This window comes from Vombatus ursinus, unplaced genomic scaffold, assembly GCF_900497805.2.
Source record: "Vombatus ursinus unplaced genomic scaffold, bare-nosed wombat genome assembly UNPS02009173.1, whole genome shotgun sequence".
Lineage (NCBI taxonomy): Eukaryota > Metazoa > Chordata > Mammalia > Diprotodontia > Vombatidae > Vombatus > Vombatus ursinus.
This window is the reverse complement of record NW_020948951.1, coordinates 2,236,350-2,261,442: the sequence shown is the minus strand read 5'-3', so window position 1 is coordinate 2,261,442 and position 25,093 is coordinate 2,236,350. Positions and strand designations below refer to the sequence as shown.

The following is a 25,093-nucleotide window of genomic DNA, read 5'->3' as shown; positions in this document are numbered from 1 at the left end:
CTCTCCCTCTCCCTCCCTCTCCCTCTCCCTCTCCCTCTCTCTCTCTCCCCTGAAAAACACGTTCACTATCAGCTGCTGGTTCTGGCTTCATTCAGAGCTCTCTCTACCCACAGCACATTTTCCATTCTGTCCCTAGGATTTAGCATCCCAGAATCGCAGATTTAGAATCCTCTGTTCCAAACTCTTGTTTTACAAATGAGAAGACTGAGGCTCAGGGAAATTCAGAGTCTCAGCCAGGACTTCCGGACCTTCATCCTCCTTACTTTATTCTCCCATCCAAGCAACAAAACCCCCAACATTTCCCTCCAAAGGGAGACTCCTTTGTGCACCAGTTCCCTCCCCTCCCCCTACAGCGGAGGGTTTCTCACCGCTCCAAGGATTTCCATTTCTGCTCACTCACCCATTGAAAGGACAGCATCAAGGCCCTTCCGTGGTCAGTGCCCACCCCCACCAACTCCAATCCAGACATCCTGTTTAGTTAATAGTATTTCCCTCTCACACATACGCACAAAAGGGTGAGAAGGGGCTGCCTCCAGGATTCAGTTCAAGGCCAGAGAGTCCCCAAAGAGATAGGGGATCAGAGAGCAACAGAAAGCCTGTGTGACAAGGTGTGCCTGAATATAGGTTAACAAGAGAAGGCCTAGGTTGCTAGGTCAAATCCAAACCAGTGCCTGGAACATCAAATGGCATTTTTTTCTTTCTTTCTTTCATGAAGCCACTATGTGGAAGGCAGATTTCCCCTTCCCCCCATGGCCCAGCATGTGCAACAACTTCAGGGGAATGGAAGCCACATTTATTCCTGACTCCTCTGATCTCACTGTCTCGGCATTCTGTGATCCCGACCCCAAGCAGATGTGTTTTTCTCTATCCACTCAGAAAGGGTGACACCCTCCAACGGATCTAGATTCACACATCTAAGACATAAAAAGGATCTCTCCTATCTTGGCCACTTCCTCTCGTGCCCCAAACTCCGGCCTCCTCCTGCGGACTTCCAGTATCGCCCTCCCAGCATTGTTTACTCTGTTTTACTCACACGGAGACCTCAGGAAACCAGCCGGGTCAGTTTCACTTCCTGGTTCTGAGGCACCATGGCAAAATCTCGCTGCATGTCCTCCTGTTGTGGGCCTTTCATTTCAAGATTTCAAAGGGTTTTTTTTTTTGTTGTTGTTGTTGTTGTTTGTTTTGTTTTTAAACACAGTTTCATTAGTGAAGTCTTGCTGCTTTGCCAGGAAAACTGGGCATTCCAGACGGAGAGGGGAAAAGATGGAGGAGAGAAAGGAAATGGCTTGGCCAGAAACTCTTCTCTCAGGGCCAATTTTAAACACCAGAGAATAATCTTGCCTCAGGAAGAATGGGCTGCATTTGAATCCTATCATTCTTTGTCTCAGGCAAAAAAAAAAAAAACAAACCAAAAACAAAACTCTATGATATCTATCAGAGCAGGGGAGAGACAGGGTTGCTCCACTTGTTTTCCCAATTCTCCCTCTCTGAACAGTCACCCTTGACTTCTCCCTCTCCCCAGCCCTCCCCCCATATCCTATCCCTTGACAACTTCTGTCAATTCTACCTCCACAACCTCTCTCAAAATCCTATTTTTTTCTACTTAGGTGGTCACTACCCTCATCACCTTGTAAGGTGAAATTGCAGTGCTCAACTTGGAATCAGTAAGACCTTGGTTCAGATTCTGACTTCAGCTGGGTGACCCAGGGCAAGTCATTTAACCTTTCTGTGCCTCTGTTTCCCCATCTGTTAAAGGAGGATGCTGTCCCAGATGGCTTCCAAAGCCCCTTGCAGTTCTAAATCCTTGATCGTCCCTGACTGCTGCAATCTCCTCCTAATTGGTGTCCCTGCTTGCGAACATTTCCCTCCCCACAGCTGCCAAATCAATAATCAATCCTAAGGCATAAGCCTGACCGCACTCAGAAATCTCCAGTGGCTCTTTAACTGTCTCTAGGATAAAATACAAACTCCTAGGCCTGACGTTGAAAGCCCCCTCCGCAGCCAGGCTTCCACTTACTTTTCCAAACATTTCACATTATTCTGCTTCATACACTTGACATTCCAGGTAAACTGGATGGCCAGCTAATTTCCGAATTTCACATTCCATCTCCAGTGCCTAGGTCTTTGTAGTCTCTCTCTCTCCTACCAAGAAGGTACTCCCTGGTTACTTAGTTTCCTTCACGGATCTGAGGCTCAGGAGTCATCTCCTTTTGAAAGTCACTTCTAATCTCCTCAGTGTTCTTCCTCTCCTCAAATTATTTTTGTCTCTACTTACCTATGCAAATGTTGTATCCCAACAGAACAAAGGGCCTGGAGGTTAGGCACTGTTATTTTTGTTTTCCCAGGATCTAGCACACAGCAGGTGCTTAATAAATGTTGGTGGAATGGAACTGAGTAAGGGTGTTGTTAACTCAGATGATAAAACTTGTCCAGTGAGATGACTGGAGTGGCCCTGGCACTCCTTTCTGGGAAACCCCCTGGGAAGCACTGGTGATGACTCTCTAGGCCCAACCCTAGTTGTCAGTCAAAGCATCTGAAAGCCCGGGAGTTGCTCAAGGACCAAAGCGAGTTCTTTACTGGCTCTGGATCTGGGCCATCACAGGGGGACAGTCAAGCAGAGACAGCCCCAGGCCTGGGAGCAGGTGGGAGCAGATTTCGTGCAGAGGTCTGATGACTGCTCTTCAGGCACACTGTCATCGTCGGGTTCATTTCCAGGCACAGGTTGGACTAGAGACACCAAGAACCCGAGAAAACTTGACACTTCATTCTGGCTCTAATTGCTTAGATTTCGTGAATCATGCAGCCCAGGTTTCTCAAAGATGGGATTCGCCCCCTGCTGGCAACTGATCCTCTGGTCTTTTTCTCTGGAGAAGATTCCTCTAAGAAGGGAGCCCCTTAGGAACTGAAAAGCATTCAGGCTGTAGAGCATCACAGCTGGGGTACCCTGAGAGACCACCCAGTCCCACCCCACATTTTATACAAAGGGATTTGCCTAAGATCATACAACAAGATGGTGGCAGCAGCACTCACCCTACTATAGCAAGACAAACTCACTTAGGGCCTAGGAACCAGATACATTTTTCCCCCCTGGCTTTCCAGGAAATAAATCTCAGCACATCTGGTCAGATAGGAGTAAATTCTGACAGCTGATAGGCTCTCCTCCTCTCAAACGATGGCCTCAGCAGGTGCAAGGGCAGCTGGGAAGCTGAACACCATCACGCTCCCCCTCCCCCCTGCAGATGGGTTTCACTACCCCCAGCTGTTTGCACTGAGAGGTCCTCTCCCCAGTGTTTTGTCTTCAATATGCCGAGTCAGTGCAGGATAGTGAATGAGCACTGGGATTTGCAGTCTAGAGAGCTGGGTCAGGGTCTCTGCTCTGCCACTTACCATATGACCCTGGGTGAGCCTGTTTCCTCATCAATTCAACTCAAACATTCACTAAACACCCTCTGGGTGCAAGGCACTAGGCTAAGGTGCTTGGGCTACAAAGACCAAAGCAGAAACAATTACTGCCTCAAAGAGAGGCTATGACATAATGTATTTTTTCAGTACAAAGTCATCTGAGGAAGGAGAGTAATAACAAGGGGAGGGGGGGTAGTGAAGGGAAGAGGAATTAGGGAAAACTCGGGGGAGGATGTGGCTGAGCTGAGCATTAAGACTCTTGGTTGGCCTGGAGGACGATGGGGACCATTCCTAGGAAAGGAGGGATGGAATGACAGTCCGGGAAACAGCCAGTAATTCAGCTGGACTGAAACGTTAAAGTGTGTAAAGGGGAATGATGTGAAAATAGTCTGGAAAGGTAGCTGAAGAATAAGATTGCCAAAGTGCTTGAACACCAGGATGTTTTTATTTTATTCTATTTTTTTCTTTTTCTTTTCTTTCTTTCTTTCTTTTTCTATTCTAGAGACAACTAGGAATCTCGGGGGGTTTTGAGGAGGGGGGGTAACATGGTCAGGCGTGTGCCTTAGGAAGGTTATTCTGGCAGTCGTTCAAAGGACAGATTCAAAGGGGAGAGAGTGGAAGAAGGGAGACCAATTAGTAGGCTAATAAAATAGTCCAGGGAAGAGGTTATTAGTGCCTGAACTATTTACGGCTGTAGCTTTCTGACTACAGAGAAATGAAGATGGATGTGAGAGATGTATGAGAAAAGAGACTTAGCAACTGGCTGGAGGGGTGAGGGGGAGAGAAGCGAGAAGGTTATTAGCCGAGGTGTCCTCAGCAGAGAGAAGTGGGGAGATGGTGCTTTGTGAGTAAGGGAGCAAGGGAAGTTCTGTTTTGGACAGTTTAAATTTGAGATGCTGATGGGACGTTCAGTTTCTCAATTTGTACAAAAGGGATACCCATTTCATAGGGTTTAATGCATAGAGGTGGTTTTTTAGCTTGATGTAAGGAAAAAACTAAAATGGCAGAGATCACCTCAGCACTAGGTGGGGTAGGTTTCCATCACTAGAAGTCTTTGAACCGAAGGTGAAGCTTGATGGTGCAGAAAGAATTCTTGGTCAGATTTGGGTTGGGCCCATACCTCTCAGACACTGCCTCTGAGGTCCTTTGCAACTTTAAGATTCTGTGATATCACTCAGAACTGAAAGAACCTTTGAGATCATCAAGTCTAACCCCAGGGATTTTACAGATGAGGAGCTGAGGCTTCCCTGCCCCACGTCTGGTCTTCTCAGGTCTTTCATCCAACCTTCATGTGGACTGGTTTCTAGTTCCTTCCCTGTCCTGATAATCCTCCCCTGTGTGTCTATCCTTCCTAAAAGGTGCCACTCCAAACTGAGTGCAATGCTTTAGAATAAAGTAGCATTGGAAATTAAGATATATTCATGGGTGGAAATCCAGCAACTAGAATGGGGAACCATAGTGGAGGGGAATTAGGGTGAAGATCAATGTAGGTGAGATCCAGTCCATACAAAAAGTTATAGTAGCAGCATGAAAATGTTTTACATGATTGCATACTGTCTCAGGGAGTGGTGAGAGGAGGGAGGGAAGGATAGAAGTCGGAATTCAAAACTTAAAAAAAAAAGTTTTTAAATTGTTTTCATATGTAATTGGGGAAAATGTAAAATATTATGTTAAAAAGTTACAGTAGCACTTTTTGTACTAGCAAAGAACTGGAAGGAAAGTGGGTGTTGATCGAAGAATGGCTAAACAAATTATGGCACATGAATGCAATGGAATATTACTGTGCCAAAAGAAATGAGAAATATGAAAGATTCAGAGGCACTTGGGAAGACGTGTATAAACTGAGGCAAAGTAACCAGAATCAGGAGGGCAATTTATATGATGACTGACTACAATGATATGAACAACAATGAAAGACTTCAGAATTCTTATCAGTCATGCCTCCAGAGAAGTGATGCTCAAGTATTCCTTCTGTCTTTCAGTAGAGGGGGTGGACTAAGTGTGGAATGAGGCTTAAGTGTTAAACACAAACAATTTGTTGATTTACTTTGCTTGGCTGGCTTTGTTATGAGAGGGTTTTACTAGAAGGCAGGGAAGTCACTCGGAAAAGAAAGTGGTTTTTAAAAAAAAGCAAGAGTCAAATATTAAATAGGGAAAATAAAAGGTCACTGGAGGCAGAAACAGAAGTATTATTGTGGTCAGAGAATATACCACAGGTCACCTGTACAAAAAAGGAGATGATGACTTTAGCAAACAGCACCAACCTGGCAGAGGGATGCTATACATGACACAGGGCACTTAGGCTCTGCTGGAGCTTCTCTTTCTGCCCAAGGAAGAGCAGCTAATAATTTCTTGACTTAATGATACTTTCATCTTTTAAAAGATGAAGGAACCACCAAGGGAAACTTCTATTCTGACCCAGATTCTCAACACCAAAAGAGAACTGGTTGCTAGGGTATATGTGATGGGAAGTCACTATTCTATCTTAGAATTTTTGATGGCAGAAAGGAAAGCCAAAGCAAGCATCCTAATTTTTGGGAGAAGAGATTCCAAAGTGTTCAGAGAAAGGATAGGAAGGATCACATATTGTATGGGTCTACATGGGAAGTTAGTTCAAGATGGTTGGAAAGTTCAGAAGGATTCACTTTAAAGGATTTAATTTAAATTTAAGGATTCAATTTGAAGATGTAAGGAGAAACAATTTGAATGAGGAATAAAAGGAGTAGCCCAAAGAGACTGATGTGTATATACAAGAACTCATTAATCCAAATTAAATTTTAAAAGATGCTTTTCGGAAGATGAGGGCATACAACAGAAGCCGAATACAGAAGTGTGGCAGAATTCTCTTCATCAGGGTTTCTAAACCTCAAAATGAGTTGAGCTGAGGAAAGCTAAAGACTATCAAAGGTATTGGGGGGGGCTATATTGTAAGAAAGAGGAGGATCAAAGATGGGATAGGACCATGACTTAGCATGGATGGGAGGATAACAGAAAATGAAAAGAAGAAAGAATTGCCCAAGTCTTATCTAATTTGTTTTCTCTGCCAAGAAAAAAAATACTTAATCTGGAAAAAAAACAAATAATAATTACTAACAGAGTTGATACCCAGGATCTTGATGGTATCTACTGTCTTTGCCACTGTAGACCACCCTGTTGTTCTGAATAGTCTCTTCTACTAGGTTTCCATAACATTCTACTCTCCTGGTTCTCCTTCCTCCTGTCTCCTTCATTGGCTCATGTCATGCCACATCATAATTGTAGCTGTTCCCCAAAGTTCTGTCCTGGGGTCCTAATCTCTACTCTCTCTAGATTTCTTCTGTGGTGATCTCATCAACTCCCAAGGGTTTAATTATCATCTCTGTTCAGATGACTCAAAGATTTATATATTCAACCCCAGGCTCTCTCGATTTTCAGTCCCAAATCAAATTTGGATGAATATTTCAAAGTAGATAGGCTAGAGACACGTTAAACTCAACAAATCGAAAACAACTCATGTTATTCCCTACCCCTCCACTCCAAATCCACCTATCTTCCATGTCTGCATTTCTATCAAAGGCATCACCATTCTTCCAGTCTCCCAGATTGTTTAATCAGCTGCCAAATCTTGCTGTTCCTACCTCTACAAAATCTCTCCTCTCTGACCCCTTCTCTCCACTCAACAATTACTACCTTAGTTCAGGCCCTTATTATCACTTCTTACCTAGATTATTGTAGCAAGCTTTCTCATTAGTTTTCTGACCTCAAGTCTCTTCCCACTTGGATTTATCCTACACTCTGATCTCTGAAAGACCATGGAGAAAGGAAGAGGTTTAGAGACGGGCAGATGTCCTGATTCAAAATGGGAAGGGAATACAAACTGCAAACCATATATCAATGAGTGTGACTTTGATTCCTGGCAAAATTCCACCGTGTCTTATAAAAGAAATGGATAGTTCCTAAACATCTAGAAAAAGAATAGTGATCACAGAGAACTAGTGTGACTTCTGAAACAGCTCATCTCTTTGGAATGGGTTACCAGAGCAGGGTAATGCAGTAGATAGCCTAACTTACCTAGATTTTAGCAAAGCACTAGGCCAAGTCTTATATACTGTCTCTGTGGGAAGGAGAGATGGGCTAAGTGGTATGTACAGTACCAGTCAGATAGATTCAAAACTGGCTTAATGACCAGATTCATAGAGGATTCATTAATAGGTTGGTGTCAATTTGGAAAGAGGCCACTAGTAGAAGTGCTCCAGGGAACTGGGCTTGGCCCTTTGCTGTTTACCTTTTTTTTTTAAATCTTCAGTGATTTGGATAAAGCTATGGGTGGTATGCTTATTATTAATATTATTTTTTAGGCAATTAGGGTTAAGTGACTTGCCCAGGGTCACACAGCTAGTAAATGTCTAAGGCCAGATTTGAACTCAAGTCCTTTTGACTCCAGGGCTGGTTCTCTATCCACTACACCACCTAGGTGCCCCAACAAAGCTATCACTCTTTTTTTTTTTTTGGTGAGGCAATTGGTTAAGTGACTTTCCCAGGGACACACAGCTAGTAAGTGTTATGTGTCTGAGGCTGTCTTTGAACTCAGGTCCTCCTGACTCTGGAGCTCTATCCACTGTGCCACCTAGCCGCAGTCCTTTCAAAAGCTCCTTCTGCATAGTGGGAAAGCAGCCAATATAGATTCAGAAGGGAAAGGGAGACAGGGATCCCATTCTTCAATGAGTAATAGCCTCCAACCTTTCCTGTCTTCCTACACTGGGATCCAGCGACATGGGCCTCCTCCGGGCTGCTCCTCAAAGAAGACACTCCATCTTCCGGCTCCAAGCATCTTCCCCCACACCTAGAAAGCTCTTCCTTCACTATCTCGACCTCCTGACTCCCTTCTAGGTGCCAGCTAAAATCCCATCTTCTACAGGGAAGCCTTCCCCTACTGCCCTTAATTCTAGTGCCTTCCCTCTGGGATGGTCTCCAGTTTATCCTGCCTATAGCTTGTTTTCATGTAGTTGTGTTTACATGTTGTCTTCCCAATGAGACTGTGAGTTCCTTTACAGCAGGGGCTGTCTTACTGCCTTCTTTGTATACCCAGCCCTTAGCACAGTGCCTGACACATAGTAGGCACTAATCGATGTTTGCTGACTATGGTCACACAACTAGTAAATCTATTTCTTCTCACTCTCTATTCCTCCCACACGTTACTGAAGCATGAGTCTGACCTTCTCACTCCTTTGCTCAAGAATTTTCAGTGGTAGGGGCAGCGAGGTGGGATAGTGGATAGAACCCTGGCCCTGGAGTCAGGAAGACCTGAGTTCTAATTCAGCCTCAGACACTTACTAGCACTGTGACCTTGGGCAAATCACTTAACCCCGATTGCCTCAAAATTAAAAAAATCTTCAGTGGTTCCCCAATGCCTTGAGGATAAAATGCAAACTCCTCATCCATCACATTTAATTTCAGGATACGTTACTCCCTTTTATATCCCCCAGGTTCCAAATGGGCCTACGTGCAGTTTCTTGCCCTTCCCTGCTTTTGCACAGGCTGTCCCCCAGCCCAGAATGTGTTCCTTCCTCATGTCAGGCTCTTAGCACCCCTGGCTTTAAGGTTCATCTCAGGTGCCACCTGGGAGAAACACGCTGTTTCTGCGATGTACTCCTCAGAGGCTAGTTTTGTCATATCTGACTGTGTGTCACCAGTGCCTAGCATGCAGCCTTGGACTTGGTGGGCTCTTAATGCTCCTGGAAGCAGTCAGAGCTGGCACATGACCCGAGCCAGCCCATCTGACTCCAAACAATTTCTACTATGCCACAAAGTTCTCTTCAGTTCTACTATGCAGGGCAAGACGTCTTCCTCCCTCTCCAATCTCTTAATTCGGACGTTCCTGGAATTGCTGACACGGGCCCAACACCCTTTCCACAAAGGCCTAGTTTACTGAAGGGAGGAGACTGGAGATGACCGCAAGGACCCTGATTTACACGTGGCATGACATATGATGCTTGTAAACCACTGTAATTTCCACAAAGGGAATATAATAGGAGGGGAGAGGGGTAGTGGAGGAATGTGATTCCTAGGAGAGGCAGGCCCTAGGATCATAGATCATTGGCTTGAAAGCTGGAACGGGACCTTAAAGACCATATGGACCAGGGTTTCTTAATCTGGAGTCTATGACCTTATTTTTAGAATATTTTGGTAACTACAATTAAATAAACTGGTTTTCTTCATAATCCTGTGTATTGTATACATTTAAATTCCACAATTTTGAAAATATTAATTGGGAAACCCCATTGTCCTGCAAGAATGAATCTGCCTGGTACTCACGTCTTATCAGTGCCCCCTGACCCTCTGATTAAACCCTGACCAGAGGGCAAGGCCATGGGCTCCAGTGCCTCTATTTAAGGAGGGGGCTCAGCACAGTTTTTGTTTTTTGTTTTTTTTTCATTTTTAGCCAATTGGGGTTAAGTGACTTGCCCAGGGTCACACAGCTAGTAAGTGTCAAGTGTTTGGTCTGAGGTCACATTTGAACTCAGGTCCTCCTGACTTCAGGGCCAGTGCTCTATCCACTGCGCCACCTAGCTGCCCCTAGCACAGTTTTTCTTCACCTGCCCCTGTGCCAGGCACTTTCCCCCACCCCTTCAGCTTTCTTTTGTGTGTTGTCTTATCCCGTTAGATTGGAAGCTCCACAAGGGCAGGGACCATTTGTTTTTTTTTTTGTTTTTGGACCCCCAATGCTCAGCATAGTTCCTGGAGCATAATACAAAAAAAAATTAAGAACTCTTGATAGAGACCATTTCCTTATGAAGAAACAAGAGTTCAAGGAATTTTCCAGACACCACAATTATTAGGCATGAGCCAGAAATGCCAGACCAGGGAGAACACCGCTCCTACTCTAGCATTTCCCCTTCTACAATGGCAGATCTTGGTAAGGCCTAAATGGATTCTCTCGAGGCTTCATCTAGATTTGCCCTTCATTTCCATCCTATCCAATTTCTTGGCGAGAAGCAAGTGGACAACTTTCAAATTAGCTCAATGAAGCATAGAACCTCCAGTTGGAAGGGAGCTCAGCAGCCATCTAATACTAAAACCATGACAAGTGGTCAAGGTGACGGAGAATACCCCGCTAAGTGGTTATACAGCCTCTGCTTGAAGGATTTTGATGAGAGGGGAGTCTATTGCCTCCTCAGGCAGCCTGTTCTACTCCTGGATAGCTGTTAGGGCATCCCTAACTTCATGGCTAAAATGCAACCTTTGCCATCCAACTGCTCCTAATTCTTCCTTAGGGGCCCAAATGAATTCTTCCTTCATATGACAGTCCTTCAAATCCTTGAAGACAGCCATGCTGTCCCTCTGAACCTTCTCTTTTCTAGATAAAACGTCCTTCAACTAAACCTCATGTGGCATGGACACAAGATCCTTCCTTCTCTTTGTTGCCCTCCTCTGGACAGTCTTCTTAAAATGTGAGACCCAAGTCTTAACCGAAGAGTCCAGATGGATCAGTCTGGCAGACTAGTGTGGGGTACAATGGATCTATCAACTCCTTGCACCTGGAAGCCAGGGCTCTCTTTGATTTAATTAACATTTACTAATTGCAACCATGTATAAAGTCCTATGCTAGATAAAAAATTCCATTCCTGACCCTTCCCTGATCACTTCAGATACAGATCGAGGATTCCTTTCCTTGTTCCCAGATCAGGAAAAGGCCTTTTTTGGTCCCCAAGAGATGAAAGGCCACCAAAATATTGGGGAGAAAAAAGTCTCAGGAAAGACAAGCACAGAGCCACTATACCATGCCTTAAGGCAAGATAGCTTCCTTTCTACCTGGTGAACTTCATTCCCGTCAGGTTAGGCCTAGCTGCATAGGTCAAGCAGCCTGAACCCCAGGCTCCAGAGGCAAGGTCCAGAGCTCTTTCAAAGGTCTCCTCTGACTGGGAAAATGGATGAAACAGGACTCTAAAAAATCTACCAAGTCAAGGGAATGGTAGGATTCCATTTCTAAGTCCGAAGCCAGGTAGCATAATACACAAGCCTTCTGGAGAAAACAGCAGCCTGTGTATACTATGCATATATCCCTTCTCTCCCACAAAGTTCCTTTCTCTCCTCAGGGGTTGGTAAGCTCCAGTGACTCTTGAGCCGAGAACAGCAGCAATTTCATTCTATAATCTGTTAAGGTTTATAACTCCTCATCACATCAGCTTGGGAATACAGGCTGAAACTAAGGCTCTAAGAGGTTCGCTGCCTTTGCTACCATCACAAGGCCAGTAAGTAGGTGTTAGAGCCAGCACTGGAACTCAGGGCTTCTGGCTCAAAGTCCAATGTTCTTTCCACTGCCTTGTCTCACCTCTCTCCCCAACGCCATGCAGCCATGAGAAGGCAAGCCCCCCGTCTCATCTACAGAAGCCCAGAGAAGTACATAGTATGGAGCAGCTGTTTCCTTTTTTATTGCTTTTAAGTTAGACAGAGAATGTGGGGTTCAAGGAGGGTACAAGGAAGGAGAAATGAGAAGATAAAAGTGGGCTGAAGTGACTCCTGGGGCTGCTGCAGACATCAGCGGCCTCCTGACAGCCAGGAAGGTGTTCTCTCCTCCTGAGAGGGCCCCTACTCTTTCCTACTATATTCTTCAGGGATGTGAGAAGCTGCAGCCTTCAGAAGATGCTGTTTTGGTCAAACTGAGGCCTGAGAAGTTGTGGTGAAAAAGAGGACAGATAACAGGGCTATCCCTGACTGAAGAGAAGCCTATTTCTTCTCCCCTAATAAAGCTCTCAAAACAGATGTATCCACAAACATACTGGGACATCAGAGATTTCAAGGCCACAGGCAGTCAAGCAAAGTCTGGAATGAAGGACTTCCCCTTTCTTCTCTTCTCTCCTGTCAGGGCTAATTCTTGCCACCACTTTCCTTTTTCTTGGCCTCCTTCTCTGGGGCCTTCAGCAGGGCCAGTTTCTTGGGCAAGCTGGTGCTGGCTTTCATCATGACCTCATGTTCAATCTTCTTTCGGATACCAACCTCCAGGTCCTGAGGAGGAATATGCAGGATACTTAGGACAGTATTAACAATAAGGAAGGTCACGGGAAATCAGCCTCTAACTTGCAAGTCCAACCTGCCTGCCCCCTTCCCACCAAAGATAAAGATATTGGCTTAAGCAGAGTAAACACATTTAGGACCAAGAAAAAGGGGTAAGAGCAAGTGACCTGTGCAGAAGGGTAAATTTTCTTAGTTTCCAGAAGCCCTCTGTCAGTTTAAATTGACAGCATAAATCTGTGCATCAAGGTTCCCTGTGCTTACGTGGGGAGGTAGCAGAGGAGTATGTGAGAGAGAGAGAGTGTGTGTGTGTGTGTGTGTGTGTGTGAGAGAGAGACAGACAGACAGACAGAGACAGACAGAGAGAGAGACAGAGAGAGAGAATATGATACTGGGCATTCCTGGTCTCATGAGAATGAGAACAGTCTGTACAGAGTATGTATATGTGGGGGGGGGGGGAGGGAAGGAGTCAAAAAAGTGGTGAAGGGAACCTTGATTATGGAAGCAGGGTGAGCACTGAGATCTACCTGAAAAGTCTTGGAGAGAAGTAAGAAAGTGATGCTAAGCTCCACAGATATGGGAGTAAAGTTAGAGGCATGTCTGCATAGAGTGTGTGGTGGAAGGATGGTCAGCACTGGGATTGGAAGTAAATGTGTCAATGTGGTTAAGACACTGGCTTCTAGAGAGAGAGCAGGAAGACAGACTGAACCTGTATAGAGGTGGCCAGCACTGGAAGGTGCATTTTTGCAGTATGGGAAAGGAACTTGCCACCAGAGACACCTATGGCCCTGAAGAAGGAAGCAATACTGGGAGAAGCTGGCAGTGACAAGGGGCAGTCATAAGTGGAGAAAAGCATCCTGGAGAAAAGCCCAGGCACTCACCTTCTTTAGTTTCCGCTGCTGGATGACCCGGGCCTTTTTGGGGGCTATGATTCGCCCTGGGGAGGGGGGCACACAGAAGTGAGAGGAGATCTGAGGAGCGGAGTGTGGGGGAGGGAGACAAGATGCATGGCAGCAAGAGAAGGGGGTAAGGGGAACAAAGGGCATGGAGCAAGGGGAGGTGGGGAGGGGGACAAGAGGGTGTGAGGGCATGGGAGTGAGGAGGACCACAGGGACAAAGGAGTGTGGGGGTACAGGAAGGGATGCAGGGAGAAGGATCATGGGAAAGGAGGACAAGAAGTGTGAAGGCACAAGAGGATGGACAGAAGGGGCACAGGAGGGCAGAGGATAGGGGAAAGGGGCCAAGGGCTGTGAGGGAACTAAGAGGGAAGGAACAGATGTAGGGGCACAAGAGGGAGAGGGGACACGGAAGTGCATGTGGTGAGGGGGACCGTGAGAAAGTGGGGTGGGGGGGCGTTGAGGTCTGAGAGATTTCGATCCCTCAAGGACCGGAATATAGGACAGGGCTGTCTGGGATGAATTCACAAACTCAAGCAATCTTTAAGTCAAGTTGGCAAAAGTTTATTGTTACGCTTTTCAGCAGGCAAGGATTCTTAAGGAACCTGCAACCTAACAAGAATGACGCTAACGCTTATATAGGAAAAGTAGTGGATTACGGGCCAAGTACGCTAATTAGGTGATAACATACAACTACGTCATTCGCTACCCGAAACGGTGTATTTTTGGTCTGTTATGTCTGAGACAAGACAGCTTTAGGAGCCGACGTCTATAACTTGAGCTCTGGATCGTTCACGATAACGGAATCACTACATGACAAATTTTGTTGATACGAGATGAGATGAGGCAAACTCTACAGAGGTCAGCCTGTTCTTGGAACGGGGGAAATGGTGAGAGTTTGCCTCACTGGGCCCACTTCTGGGTCACTGCCAGAGATGGGGTCTCTGGGTTGGGGGCAAAGTGCCAAGGATAGTGTTTCTGCGGCCAGGGAGAAACTGGGGTCCAAGCACAAGCGCCCCATCAGGGGCGCGGGGGAAGGCGCGCAAGAGGGAGAAGGGGATGCGGGAGGGGGGCCCACGGGGACGTGGGGGGACGTGGGGACCGGGAGCCTCGGGCGGCGCGCGCATGCACAGCCAGGCTCTTCGCCCCGCTCCTCACCGCCTTTCTTCGGGCCCCGGCAGGCCGAAGAAGCGGTGGCCGCCGATGCCTTCTTGGCCGGCCTCCGGGCCTGAAACTTCTGCTTCCCTTGAGCCATGTCTGTACCTCCCGACTGCAGAAAATGAACCCGGAAATCGCAAGGGCTGACGGGATACCATAGCGCGGGCGGCACGCGCAAGGGATGACGGGATACAGCGTACAGAGTGGCAGCACGCGCAAGGGCTGGTGGGATACAGCGGGGCTCGGTGTCTGATTTAAAGGGACAGCAGGCAGGGTAGGGGGCGGGGTTCAGTGGGATTATAGGATCGTAGATTTAGAGATTTAGAGCGGAAAGGAAATTTACATGTCGTCAAGTCCAACTCCATCATTTTACACGAAAGCAGGCCTATAGAGCTAGGATCACATCTAGCGTTTGAACCCATTTGAATCCTGGGATCCAAATCCAGCCGAAAAACTTGGGCATCCTCAGTTCAGCTCCCTTAATTTACAGACTGGGGAAATTCAGGTTTAAACGATTTAGGCAAAGTCACAGGTAGAAAGCAGCCCAGTGAGGATCTGAACCAAGATTCTGCAGCTCAAGGCACTGTGCTCATCCCCACCTTGTCCTCTTCCAAATTTAAAACGTTTTCTTATCATGAAACCCAAAGAATCCTCCTCTTTGCAGAAAACATGAGTTTTCTGGACTTGGGAGTCAGCAGTATTGTTGAGGTTTAGAAGTTTAGGGATGCTGGGACCCCAAAATCATAACATGTGGGTCCTACCCGAATGAATTCGACCCAAGCCTTTTTTTCAGCCAGAGACAAGGTTTATTAAAGATTTGCCATATTAGCCAGACTCTTAAGGAATCTAAGCATTTGTGACGCTTGTATTGACAAACGGGCTTGGGCAAGTCTCAGCCATCGGCTAGATTTTAAGAATCTGAGCCCCTTAAAGTAGACAAGATGAATCTTATATACAGAAAGACTGTGGAAGGGATCCAGGATTGGCCAAGTAGTTTGGGGTGACTGGAAGGGTCTGAGTGAGTCCTGTCCGAATGAATTCAATCCAAACCTTCTTTCAGCCAAAGACAAGGTTTATTAAAGATCCGCCATATTGGCCAAACTCTTAAGAAATCTGAGCATTTGTATTGCTAATGCAAACGGGCCAGATTTTAAGAATCGGAGCACCTTAATGGAGGCCAGATGGACTTATATACAGAAAGACAGTGGGAGGGATCTAAGAGTGGCCAAGTAGTCTGGGGTGACTAGAGGAGGGTCTAAGGAGGATCTGAATGGGAGTGGCCAGTAAACTGGGGTGACTGTGAGGTAGCAGAAAGCCAGAGACCTGGACCACATGGTCAAGGGAGAATGAAGCCTAGATAGGATAAAGGGTAGGAAGTGGCTGGGGCCATCGGGAGGTAATAGACAATGGAGGGCTAGGCTAGGATAAGGGTAACAGAATTGGGAGATTAAATAGAGAATAATCCTTGCTCTACTGCACACTTGGGGTTCAAATGATAATTCCATTCAATAAACCTTCATGAGACACCTAATAGTTGCAAAGTCCTGTACTTTTTTCCCCTCTAGAACTCCTAATTCTCCAGATGCTCCACCATCTAAAGCTCTTGGCCCCTGAAGACCCACTTCAAGATTGGTTGGTTCCTTCCAAGACTTCCATTTTTAAGGAAAGTGCTTAAGCCACCCAAGTAGGTCTTCACTGGACTTTCTTCATCATGCCCCCAGGCATAAGCAAACACCTCCTCCACACACCACTCCCTTTACTTTGCAGGTCCTTTTCATGTGTTTGCTGCCTTAGACCATGAGAATCCAAACTCTTCAAAAGCAAGGTCTTTCTGTTTATATTTGTATTTCTAGTGCTTAGGCATATAGTAAGTGCTTAATAATGCTTGTTGATTTATTGATTTGCTGAGGATAAGGATAAAAATACAGTATCTGCCCTCAGGAAGCATACAGTCCAATAAGGAAAACAGGACATGTATGCCCACAAATATTCTACAAGATGGACTGGGATGGGGGAAATGGGAGGATCTAGACCAGGGGTGGGGAACCTTCAGCCTGGAGGCCACGGGTGGCCCTCTAGGTCCTCAAGTGTGGCCTTTTGGCTGAATCCAAACTTTGCAGAACAAATCCCCTTAATAAAAGTATTTGTTCTGTAAAACTTGGACTCAATGGACTCAATCTAAGCTGGGCTTTGAAAAATGGGAAGGATTTCAAAAGTCAACTGTGAGGAAGGCGTCTGTTTCAGGGGTACAGGGGCAGCCAAGTGGAGACCAGATAGTAGTTCAGTTTAAATGGAGTATAGATTATGGGAAGAGTAGAGTAAAAAAAGGCCAGGAAAGCATGCTGGAGTCAAATTGTGGAGGCCTGAGGAGTTTATATTTTTTTCTTATAGGGAATAGAAAGCCACTGAAGGTTTTTGAAGTCGGGAATCACAGTGGCCAGGCCTGTTCATTCAGAAGATTATTTTGTTGGTAGTACATACTCAATAAATATCTATTAAGCACCTACTATACGCCAGGCAATGTACTAAACTCTGGGGATACAAAAAGAGGCAAAAGACAGTCCCTGCCCTCAAGGAGCTCACAATCAAATGGGAGAGACCACAAGCAGATTAATATGTCCAAACAAACTATATGTGGGATAAGTGGGAAATAATTAAGAGAGGGAAGAGAGAAAGGAATTTAGAAGGGTTGGGATATGTTTTCTGTAGAAAATAGGATTTATGCTGGGATTTGAAGGAAGCTGTGTGATGCAATGGGAAGAGATGAGGAGGAAGAACATTCCAGGCATGGCAGAGGGCCAGAGAAAAGGCCTGGAGCCAAGAAATGGAGCATTCAGTTTAAAGAACAGCCAGGAGGTCAGTGTCACCTGACCTAAGAGTAAGTATCTGGTGTAGGGGGTAAGACTTGAAAGATGGGAAAGGCTAGATCATGAAGGGCTTTGAACTTTGCACAGAGAACGGATTGAGCTGGAAGCAAAGAAACCAGTTGGGAGGCTCTTTTATTAGTCCAGGTAAGAGGTGATGGGGGCCTGAACTAGGGGGGTTGGTTGTGAGAGTGCAAGGGAGAGGCCAGTGCCAAGAGATGTGGAAATGTTAGGACTTGACACCCAGTGGTGTACAGGAAGAGCTAAGAGTCGAAGATGACTTTTTGTCCTCTGGGAAGTACTACACAAATGTAAGCAACTATCATTAATAAAATGTTCATTGTAAAAAAGGTTCAGTAATGGGAGGTCATTTAGTTCAGTAAACACTTATGAAGCAAGGCACTGAGCTTGGGGCAGGGAGAATTTAAACAAATGGACACTGGGTTTAAAGAGCTTACAATCTAATTGGGAGGTGGAAGAAGGGAGACTTGGGATTTGAGGAGTTTGTGTCCAGTCAGGAGGTCGTAGAGGTCAGGGCTGTCTGCAGTTCCTTGGGGGAGAAGACACCATGCTCTGTGATGATGCCACCAGTGATGAGCTCGTGAGGGGTGACGTCAAAGGCTGGGTTCCAAACTCCAATACCTAGAGAAAAGGGAGCCTGGATGAGTGGGTGTCCCGACTGGGGTCTTGGCTTCAAGGAGAAGTTATGACTCATGCCCCTATCTCCCTTGACCAGTAAAAACTGACTGATACAGTGTTTTAAAAATTTGCTGACATTTTCTCATTGGCTGTCCTTTCAGCCTCCTTTCCAAACAGGATGAAATCTCACCTCCTTCATGGAGAAGGAGCTATATAGGGCTTATTCCCATCTCCTTTCTGTTCCCCTTCCCTCCTTGAGCTCTATTATGATTATAATTATACCTACCATTTCTAAAGCATTTTAAAGTTTATCAAATACTTTTCTTAGAAAACTGTGATCTAGGTAATGCATTGTTGTTATTATTCAGTCATTTCTGACTCTTCTTGACCCCATTTGGGGTTTTCTTGGCAAAGATACTGGAGTAGTTTGCCATTTCCTTCTCCATCTCATTTTCCAGATGAGGAAACTGAGGCGAACAGGGTGAAGTGATATGCCCAGAGTCACACAGCAAGTACTATGACTATAAAATCAGGATAATTACAACATCTACCCACTTTGCAGAGTTGTTATGGGGAGCAAATGTTTACAAAACATTTGTAAAGCATTTAGAACAGTGCCTGGCACATAGTAGGTGCACTATAAAGGCTTCTTCCCTTCCTGTCTCTTCCCCTCCTTGTCTAGCTCTATTGGATCATAACTACAATTTCCATTTATTTTTATTTTATTTATTTATCTTTTTAGGTAATTGGGGTTAAGTGACTTGCCCAGGGTCACACAGCTAGTAAATGTCAAGTGTTTGGTCTGAGGCCAGATTTGAACTCAGGTCCTCCTGACTTCAGGGCTGGTGTTGTATCCACTGCACCACCTAGTTGCCCCCTGCAATTTCCATTTCTAAAGCACTTTAAAGTTTATCAAATATTTTCCTTAGAATCCTGTGATTTATGTAATGTGAGTAGTATTAGCCTCATTTTATAACTGAGGAAACTGAGGCATAGAGCAAGCAGTACTAGAGCTATAATTTCAGCCTTGGTCTCTTGACTCCAAGAGTGGCACTCTCCTTACCTGTAGTATGTGATTTGCCTTCTGGACTCTGTCTATACTCTTTTGATATGTGTCTGTTTGGAAGTTGCTCTGAAGTGTTTCTAAACCTTTGTTTCCCAAGGGGTGGGGAACCTGCGGCCCCCAGGCCACATGTGGCCCTCTGGGTCCTCAAGTGTGGCCCTTTGACTGAATCCAAACTTCACAGAGCAAACTCCCTTAATAAAAGGACTGTACCAAGGACCTACAAGGCCACATGTGGCCTTGAGGCTGCAGCTTCCAGCCCTGATCTAGATCAAGGATGTGGAGAGATTTCAGGAGGTCCCGGGGGGAAAAAAATCACATTTTTATTTTCATTGATCTCTAGCTGAAATTTAGAATTTCCTTCGATTAAGAATTAAAAAAAAAATTCTTCTGGGAAAGGGTTCCTAGGCTTTGGCAGACTGACTGCCAAAAGGGGCCTGTGACAGAGAAGAAGTTAAGAACATGACATAGGTCCTAGATGTCTGTATATGTGAGGTATGTATGTATGTATGCATGTGAGCCCCTTAAGGCAGGGATGGCAATATTGGATGTCTTCTGAGACAGTGTCACGTACCTCAAGTTTAGATTAAGTCAAAGGGCCACACTTGAAGAGCTAGAGGGCCACAGGTGGCCTCGAGGCTGCAGGTTCCCCACCCTTGGGGTAGGTTATGAGGCAATAGGAAAGGGGGCAGATATGGTTTCCTAAATCCCAGGAGATAAAACAGCCCTACAGATTCCACCCTCAAGGTCTAGTAGGATGGTGCTATTCTCTCCCTGCTACCTGTCCCCAAAGGGAGACATGGAGTTCAGAACACAAACAGGAATAAGACCTTCTGGTCCTATCCGGTCCTGTGATTGACCAACCTGGGGCAGCAATCCTGGTCCCACAGAGGCTGGTCAGCTCCTGGCCTGGCCGCTCCTCGATGACGATCTCCTGACCTGTCTTCAAGCTGAGATCACAAGAGGAAACAGGGGCAGCGACGTAGAAAGGGATCCCGTGGTGCTTGGCAACGATGGCCAGCTGGTACGTCCCCACTTTGTTGGCGGTGTCACCATTGGCGACCACCCGGTCTGCTCCCACAATGACAGCTATGGGGAGAAAGGGAAGGACCTGTTAGCTGTCTGATCCCAGACAAATCTCATCACTTCTGAGGTCCAGGTTCTTTGTCTATTAAATAAATGAGGGCAATGATGATCACATTGCCTGTCTTATGTGGTGGTTTTGAGGCAAGCAGTATATACACTTTGAAGAATCACAGAAATATGTATGATTATTATTATTATTATTATTATTACAAAAAGCTAAGGGGTAGAGGATTGGCAAGAAAGTCTCTAGAGTATTGGGTAGCTCTGCTGGGGAGGATTTATAGAAATGATGAATAAGATTGGATGGAGAAGACATAGTTGAGTTATGAGCTGCCCAAGTTGGGGGGGGAAGAGATTGTAGATCTAACTGAAGTATTGAGGGCCAAGTGACAAGGAAAGGGAGAGGAAAGGTCAGAGATTACAGGGGCATGGGGAAGGGGAACCATGGCATCCATGGGGGTAATAAGGATGGAGACTCAGTCAGTAGTGCAAAGAGCACTGGAACTGGAGCCAGAAAACTTGGGTTCAAATCTGGGCACTGCCAATTAAATCTTGGGGAAATTCTTCTCCTTTTCTGAGTCTCAGTTTACCTGTAAAATGAGAGGGTTGTACTTTGTCTTTCAGAACCCTTACAGCTCTTATGAACTAGTACTTCCAAAGAGAGACCAGGAGGCAAAGGATTCTACAGTGTCCCCGCCCTCATGTCACCAGAGAGAATGAATGTTCCTTCTGATCACAGTCCACCCATGAATGCCCAGCCAGACCACTGACCTCCCACCTCCTTGTGGGCCATGGCAGCAGCTACCATGCTGTCAGTGATGAGAGTGGCAGGGATCTTCTCATACACCAGCTCGTAGGCCGTCAGCCGCGCACCCTGGTTGTAGGGCCGGGTCTCCGTACAGAACACGTGCTTCAGGCGGCCCAGGGCATGCAGAGATCTGATCACACCTGTGGATAGCCCACAATCCCCCCCCCACAAAAGCAGAAGAAACAATAAGAAGCCATGTGTGGGGGAGGGAAGAGTAGAGGCCCCATGGTGTGATAGAAAAAAGCAGGGCAATCAGGGAAGGCTTCACAAAAGAGGTGGCAGCTTGAGGAGGATTAGGCTTATGAAAGGCAGAGAGGGGAGGGAAGAAGTATATTCAGGTATGGGGATACAGCCTGTGCAAATACATGTAGGTGGGAGGTGGCATGTCCCATTTTAAAGAGACTCGGAGGTCCTCTGAGGTCCTTTCCAGCTCTCAGTTCTATAATCCCATAACCTGTCCTTTTTTCCCCACTCACCCAGGGCTGTTCCATAGCCTGCAGTGGCTAATGAGCCAGTGTTGCAATGGGTCAGCACAGTCACCTGGCCACCCCCTGGTGCCACGCGCTCCAGAAGGTGCTGGGCCCCATGGTCCCCAATGCTCCGGTTGTCCCTGATGTCTTTCTCCAGCATGTGTTCAGCCCAGCAGATCAACCTGGGGAGGGTGCAGGGGTGGGCAGCTGGTGAGCTGAAGACCTGTCACCTGCCACCTCCACCCTGTACACCTAAGAGGTTTGCCCAGGGGGTGTCTGCTCCCAGCTGTTTCATCCCCAGACCCATAAACAGGTGCCTGAGCTCAGATGTTGGTCCTGAAAGAAGTAGCTGTATAACCTTGGCCAAGACACAGTAAGCATGCTTCAGTTTTCTGTCTACAAAATGAGGATCATAATACCTGTAGTGCTAATCCCCAGTTTGTTCTGAGGCAAGAAATTCCCGCAACCTAGGCAGAGAAGCATCTCCTCTAGAATTTGTAGTGTCACAGAGCTACCTTGAGCATTGAGATGTGACTTGTCCAGGGTCGTGCAGCTAGGATGTGTCAAGAGGCAGGTGAGACTTAAAACTCGGGGCTCCCTGGCTCTTTCTCCACCATGCCACGTTGTCAGAAGATGTATCAAATATCAATTGTTATTGTTGAGTTGTTTTCAGTCATATCTCAATCTTCATGACCCCATTTGGGGTTTTCTTGGCAAAGATACTGGGGGTGGTTTGCCATTTCCTTTTCCAGCTTGTTTTCCAGATGAGGAAACTGAGGCAAACAAGATTAAGGGCCTTGCCCAGGGTCATATAGATAATATATGAGGTTGGATTTGAATTTAGGAAGATGAGTTTTCCTGACTGCAGGACTGACACTCTATCCACTGTGCTGCCTAGTTGCTCAGGTTGAGCTGAATTAAAATTCAGCCTCAGACACTTACTAGCTCTATGACCTTTGATGAGTCACTTAACTTCTGTCTGCCTCAGTTTTCTCACTGAGAGAAAGGGGAAAATAATAGCACCTACCTCCCAAAGCTGTTGTGAGGATAAAATGAAATAATATTTGTAAAGCACTTAGCACAGGTGCTATCCAAGTGTTAGCTAGTGTTATTCTTACTGGTTAATAAAGCTATCAGGAAATTCCTTTACCCCGTTAGTATACTTGCATGAGTGCTCAATATTTTTTCTATTGCATGAAGTGGAAAGAGAACAGAATTCAGAGTGAAGGGGCCTGCGTTGGAATCAGTCACTATTTATATGACCTTGGGAAAATCATCACCACCCCTTCCCCTCTCTATGTTTCAGGTTCCTTATCTAAAAAATGATGAGGTTGGCCAGGGTGACCTCTGTATCCCTTCTTGTCCTAAATCCTACGAATTTCCCAGCTGACTGACTCTTTTTGCCTTCTGAGTTAATGGAATGAGAAAAGTTTCCCAAAGGCGCTACAAACTGACCACTCAGTGTCTGCACGGTCTCCACTCTTGGGCCGTGATCCATACCGCTGGGTGGCCCCAGAACCATGAGAGCTTGGGGTAGGAGAACAGCTCTCTTCTTACCTCTCTCGAACCACACCCTCTGTGGCCCCTTCTTGTCCAGCCTCCTGGGCGGCTACCTCAGACATCTCCCGGGCAGCCTGAGCCATGTTGACAGCAGTCGGCCTGGCTGTCACCAGGTAGTTTAGTGAGTTCTGCACGAAGGTCACCAGGGCCTCAAGCCCAGGTCCCCCTGCACCAGCATGCAGCTCCACAGCCAAGCTCAGGCAGCCCACTATGGCGATGGCGGGAGCTCCCCGTACCTGGGACCAGGAAGAGAGTGTAAATCAAGGGACCTGGTCCCTGATTCCCCAGGGCTCACAGAGAGGTGAAACCTGGCCTGCTAGGGCTCAGGATAGGGTACATATAGCCCTCAGGTCTAGCCCCCTCTGAACTAGAACCCACACTGTACCTCAGTTTTCCTATCCTAGGTCAGGAACTGTCTTTTGCTTCTTTTTGTATCCCCAGCACTTAGTACAGTGCCCAGCAGACAGTAGATGCTTAATAAATGTTTATTGATTGGTTGGTTGATTGAGTGTATGGACCCTGAAGAGAAGGGCTCACAGACTCAGACACAGACTATCAGAACAGGAAAGATTGTTGAGTTCAAATGCCTCATTTTCCAGACAAGGAAACTTTGGATTGGGGAAAGGAAGAGACTTTCCCAAGGTCAAACAATTATTAAGTGGCAGAGGAGGATTTGAATCCAGATACTCTAGAACTAAATCCAAAGTTCTTTTCATTCTGTCATGTTGCTGGACCTCAGGCTAAGGGATAGGTGTTCTAACCTTTGCTTTATCCTAGCTATGTTGGGCACCCAAATTATGCCTGTTTCCCATTCTGATCTACTGTGGCTATATAGTTGTGATAGAGTGTAACAGACCTTAGAATAGAGAGTATGAGGGACTGGGAGGGGCTTAAATAATAGGATTCAGCACTAGAAGGGCCCTTAGAACACAGGACATCAGGGCTGGGAGGGTCTTTAGAATACAGGACGTCAGGGCTGGGAGGGCTCTTAGAACACAGGACACAGAAGATCTGAGCCTGGGGTCCTTTATGGATCCTCCAGGTACAGTTCTCCTCTGCCCCTACCACCCCAGCCCAGGGCTCACTCCTTCACTCCAGACATGCAGCTGACTTAACGCTCCGGTTCTCCCCTGGCCCCACGCCCCCTTCCCTCCGCCCACCTTCATGGTCCTGATGGCCTCCCAGGCCTGGCATACGGAGGTCACAGCCTCATAATGGCTCTGCTGGGGCAGCAGCAGCTGGTCCAGGATGTGCAGGGAACCCCGGTGATATCGGATCGCTTCCAGGCTCATGGCAAGCAAGGGAAGAAGCCAGGGAACTAGACCCAGGAGCCAAGCAGGCCAGCGGGAGGCAGAGAACTAAAGACTCCGTCCTCACGTGGGCCCTGGCTTCCTCACCGCCCTAAAGCGAGTCATTGTTAGGGGGCGGGGCCTGACGAGAGAAAGATGGGGCAGACATTGAGCTAGTTACAAAGCACCAAGTGGGAAGTGATAGTAGGGTTGTACCTGGGCACGTAAAAGCTGGTTGATTGATGGACTAATGGACCTAATGGACTGTGTGGGATTCCTTTCCCGCCCCCCTTCCCAATCAAGGTTACTTTGTGTCGACTTTGTCTAACTCCTACGTGGACAAGTACGAATCTCCTTTCTTCCCTAAGAATGTAGTAAGCTCCCGTAGGGTAGGTAGTTCGGTCTTATCAAAGCGTTCCTAGCCCTCGGCACAGTCCCTCAGGTACTTAATACTTGATTAATTCCTGGAAGAGTCAGAATAACCTCCTTCTCAGGGAGGTGATTGACTCGTCAGAGCCTGGGGTTGTTAGGATGCCGGTTCCAAGCCTCAGTACGTAACTAAGCGGCTACATGACCTTCGGCCAGCCAGTTGCAATTATTTGGATTTGAAGTCAGTGGGCCTGGGTTTGTATGGGGTACTTACTACCTAAGAAGGTAACGGCTTGGGCAAGTTATTTCTCCAGGTCTTCCATTACTCAGGTGTAAATTGAGAGGGCCGGAGACAGTGTCCCCTATAGTTCATTCCAGCTTTAAATCCTATAACTAGATAAACTTTGAGTTCTTTTCTGGCTCTAAAACAATGATTCTGTCATCTATTAAACCTTGTGGTTAAAAGCACTGGATTTGGTGTTACAAAGCCTGGATCTG

The 25,093-nt window shown here is 46.5% G+C and overlaps 3 protein-coding genes across 3 annotated transcripts in view; all 3 read right to left on the bottom strand.

The window, feature by feature from the left end:
- The window catches only part of ZSWIM4 (zinc finger SWIM-type containing 4), a 21,213-nt gene extending 19,965 nt beyond the window's left edge, over positions 1-1,248 (bottom strand). The window contains exon 1 of the mRNA XM_027851058.1: positions 1,034-1,248. The gene's annotated coding sequence lies outside the window, so the exon portion shown is untranslated. The remainder of the gene's footprint in view (positions 1-1,033) is intronic.
- Positions 1,249-11,789: 10,541 nt separating this feature from the next.
- CUNH19orf53 (chromosome unknown C19orf53 homolog) lies at positions 11,790-14,578 on the bottom strand. The gene is made up of 3 exons (XM_027851118.1): positions 14,448-14,578; positions 13,275-13,330; positions 11,790-12,387 (listed from the first exon to the last, which is right to left on the bottom strand). The coding sequence occupies exons 1-3, from the start codon at positions 14,542-14,544 to the stop codon at positions 12,250-12,252; spliced, it is 291 nt and encodes a 96-aa protein (XP_027706919.1). The 5' UTR covers positions 14,545-14,578; the 3' UTR covers positions 11,790-12,249.
- A 2,849-nt stretch (positions 14,579-17,427) lies between these two features.
- MRI1 (methylthioribose-1-phosphate isomerase 1) lies at positions 17,428-24,326 on the bottom strand. Its single transcript, XM_027850784.1, has 6 exons — positions 24,098-24,326; positions 22,935-23,173; positions 21,384-21,559; positions 20,871-21,047; positions 19,878-20,102; positions 17,428-17,953 (listed from the first exon to the last, which is right to left on the bottom strand). Exons 1-6 carry the CDS (start codon positions 24,227-24,229, stop codon positions 17,826-17,828), a joined length of 1,077 nt encoding a protein of 358 aa, XP_027706585.1. The 5' UTR covers positions 24,230-24,326; the 3' UTR covers positions 17,428-17,825.
- Between the last annotated feature and the right edge of the window lie 767 nt (positions 24,327-25,093).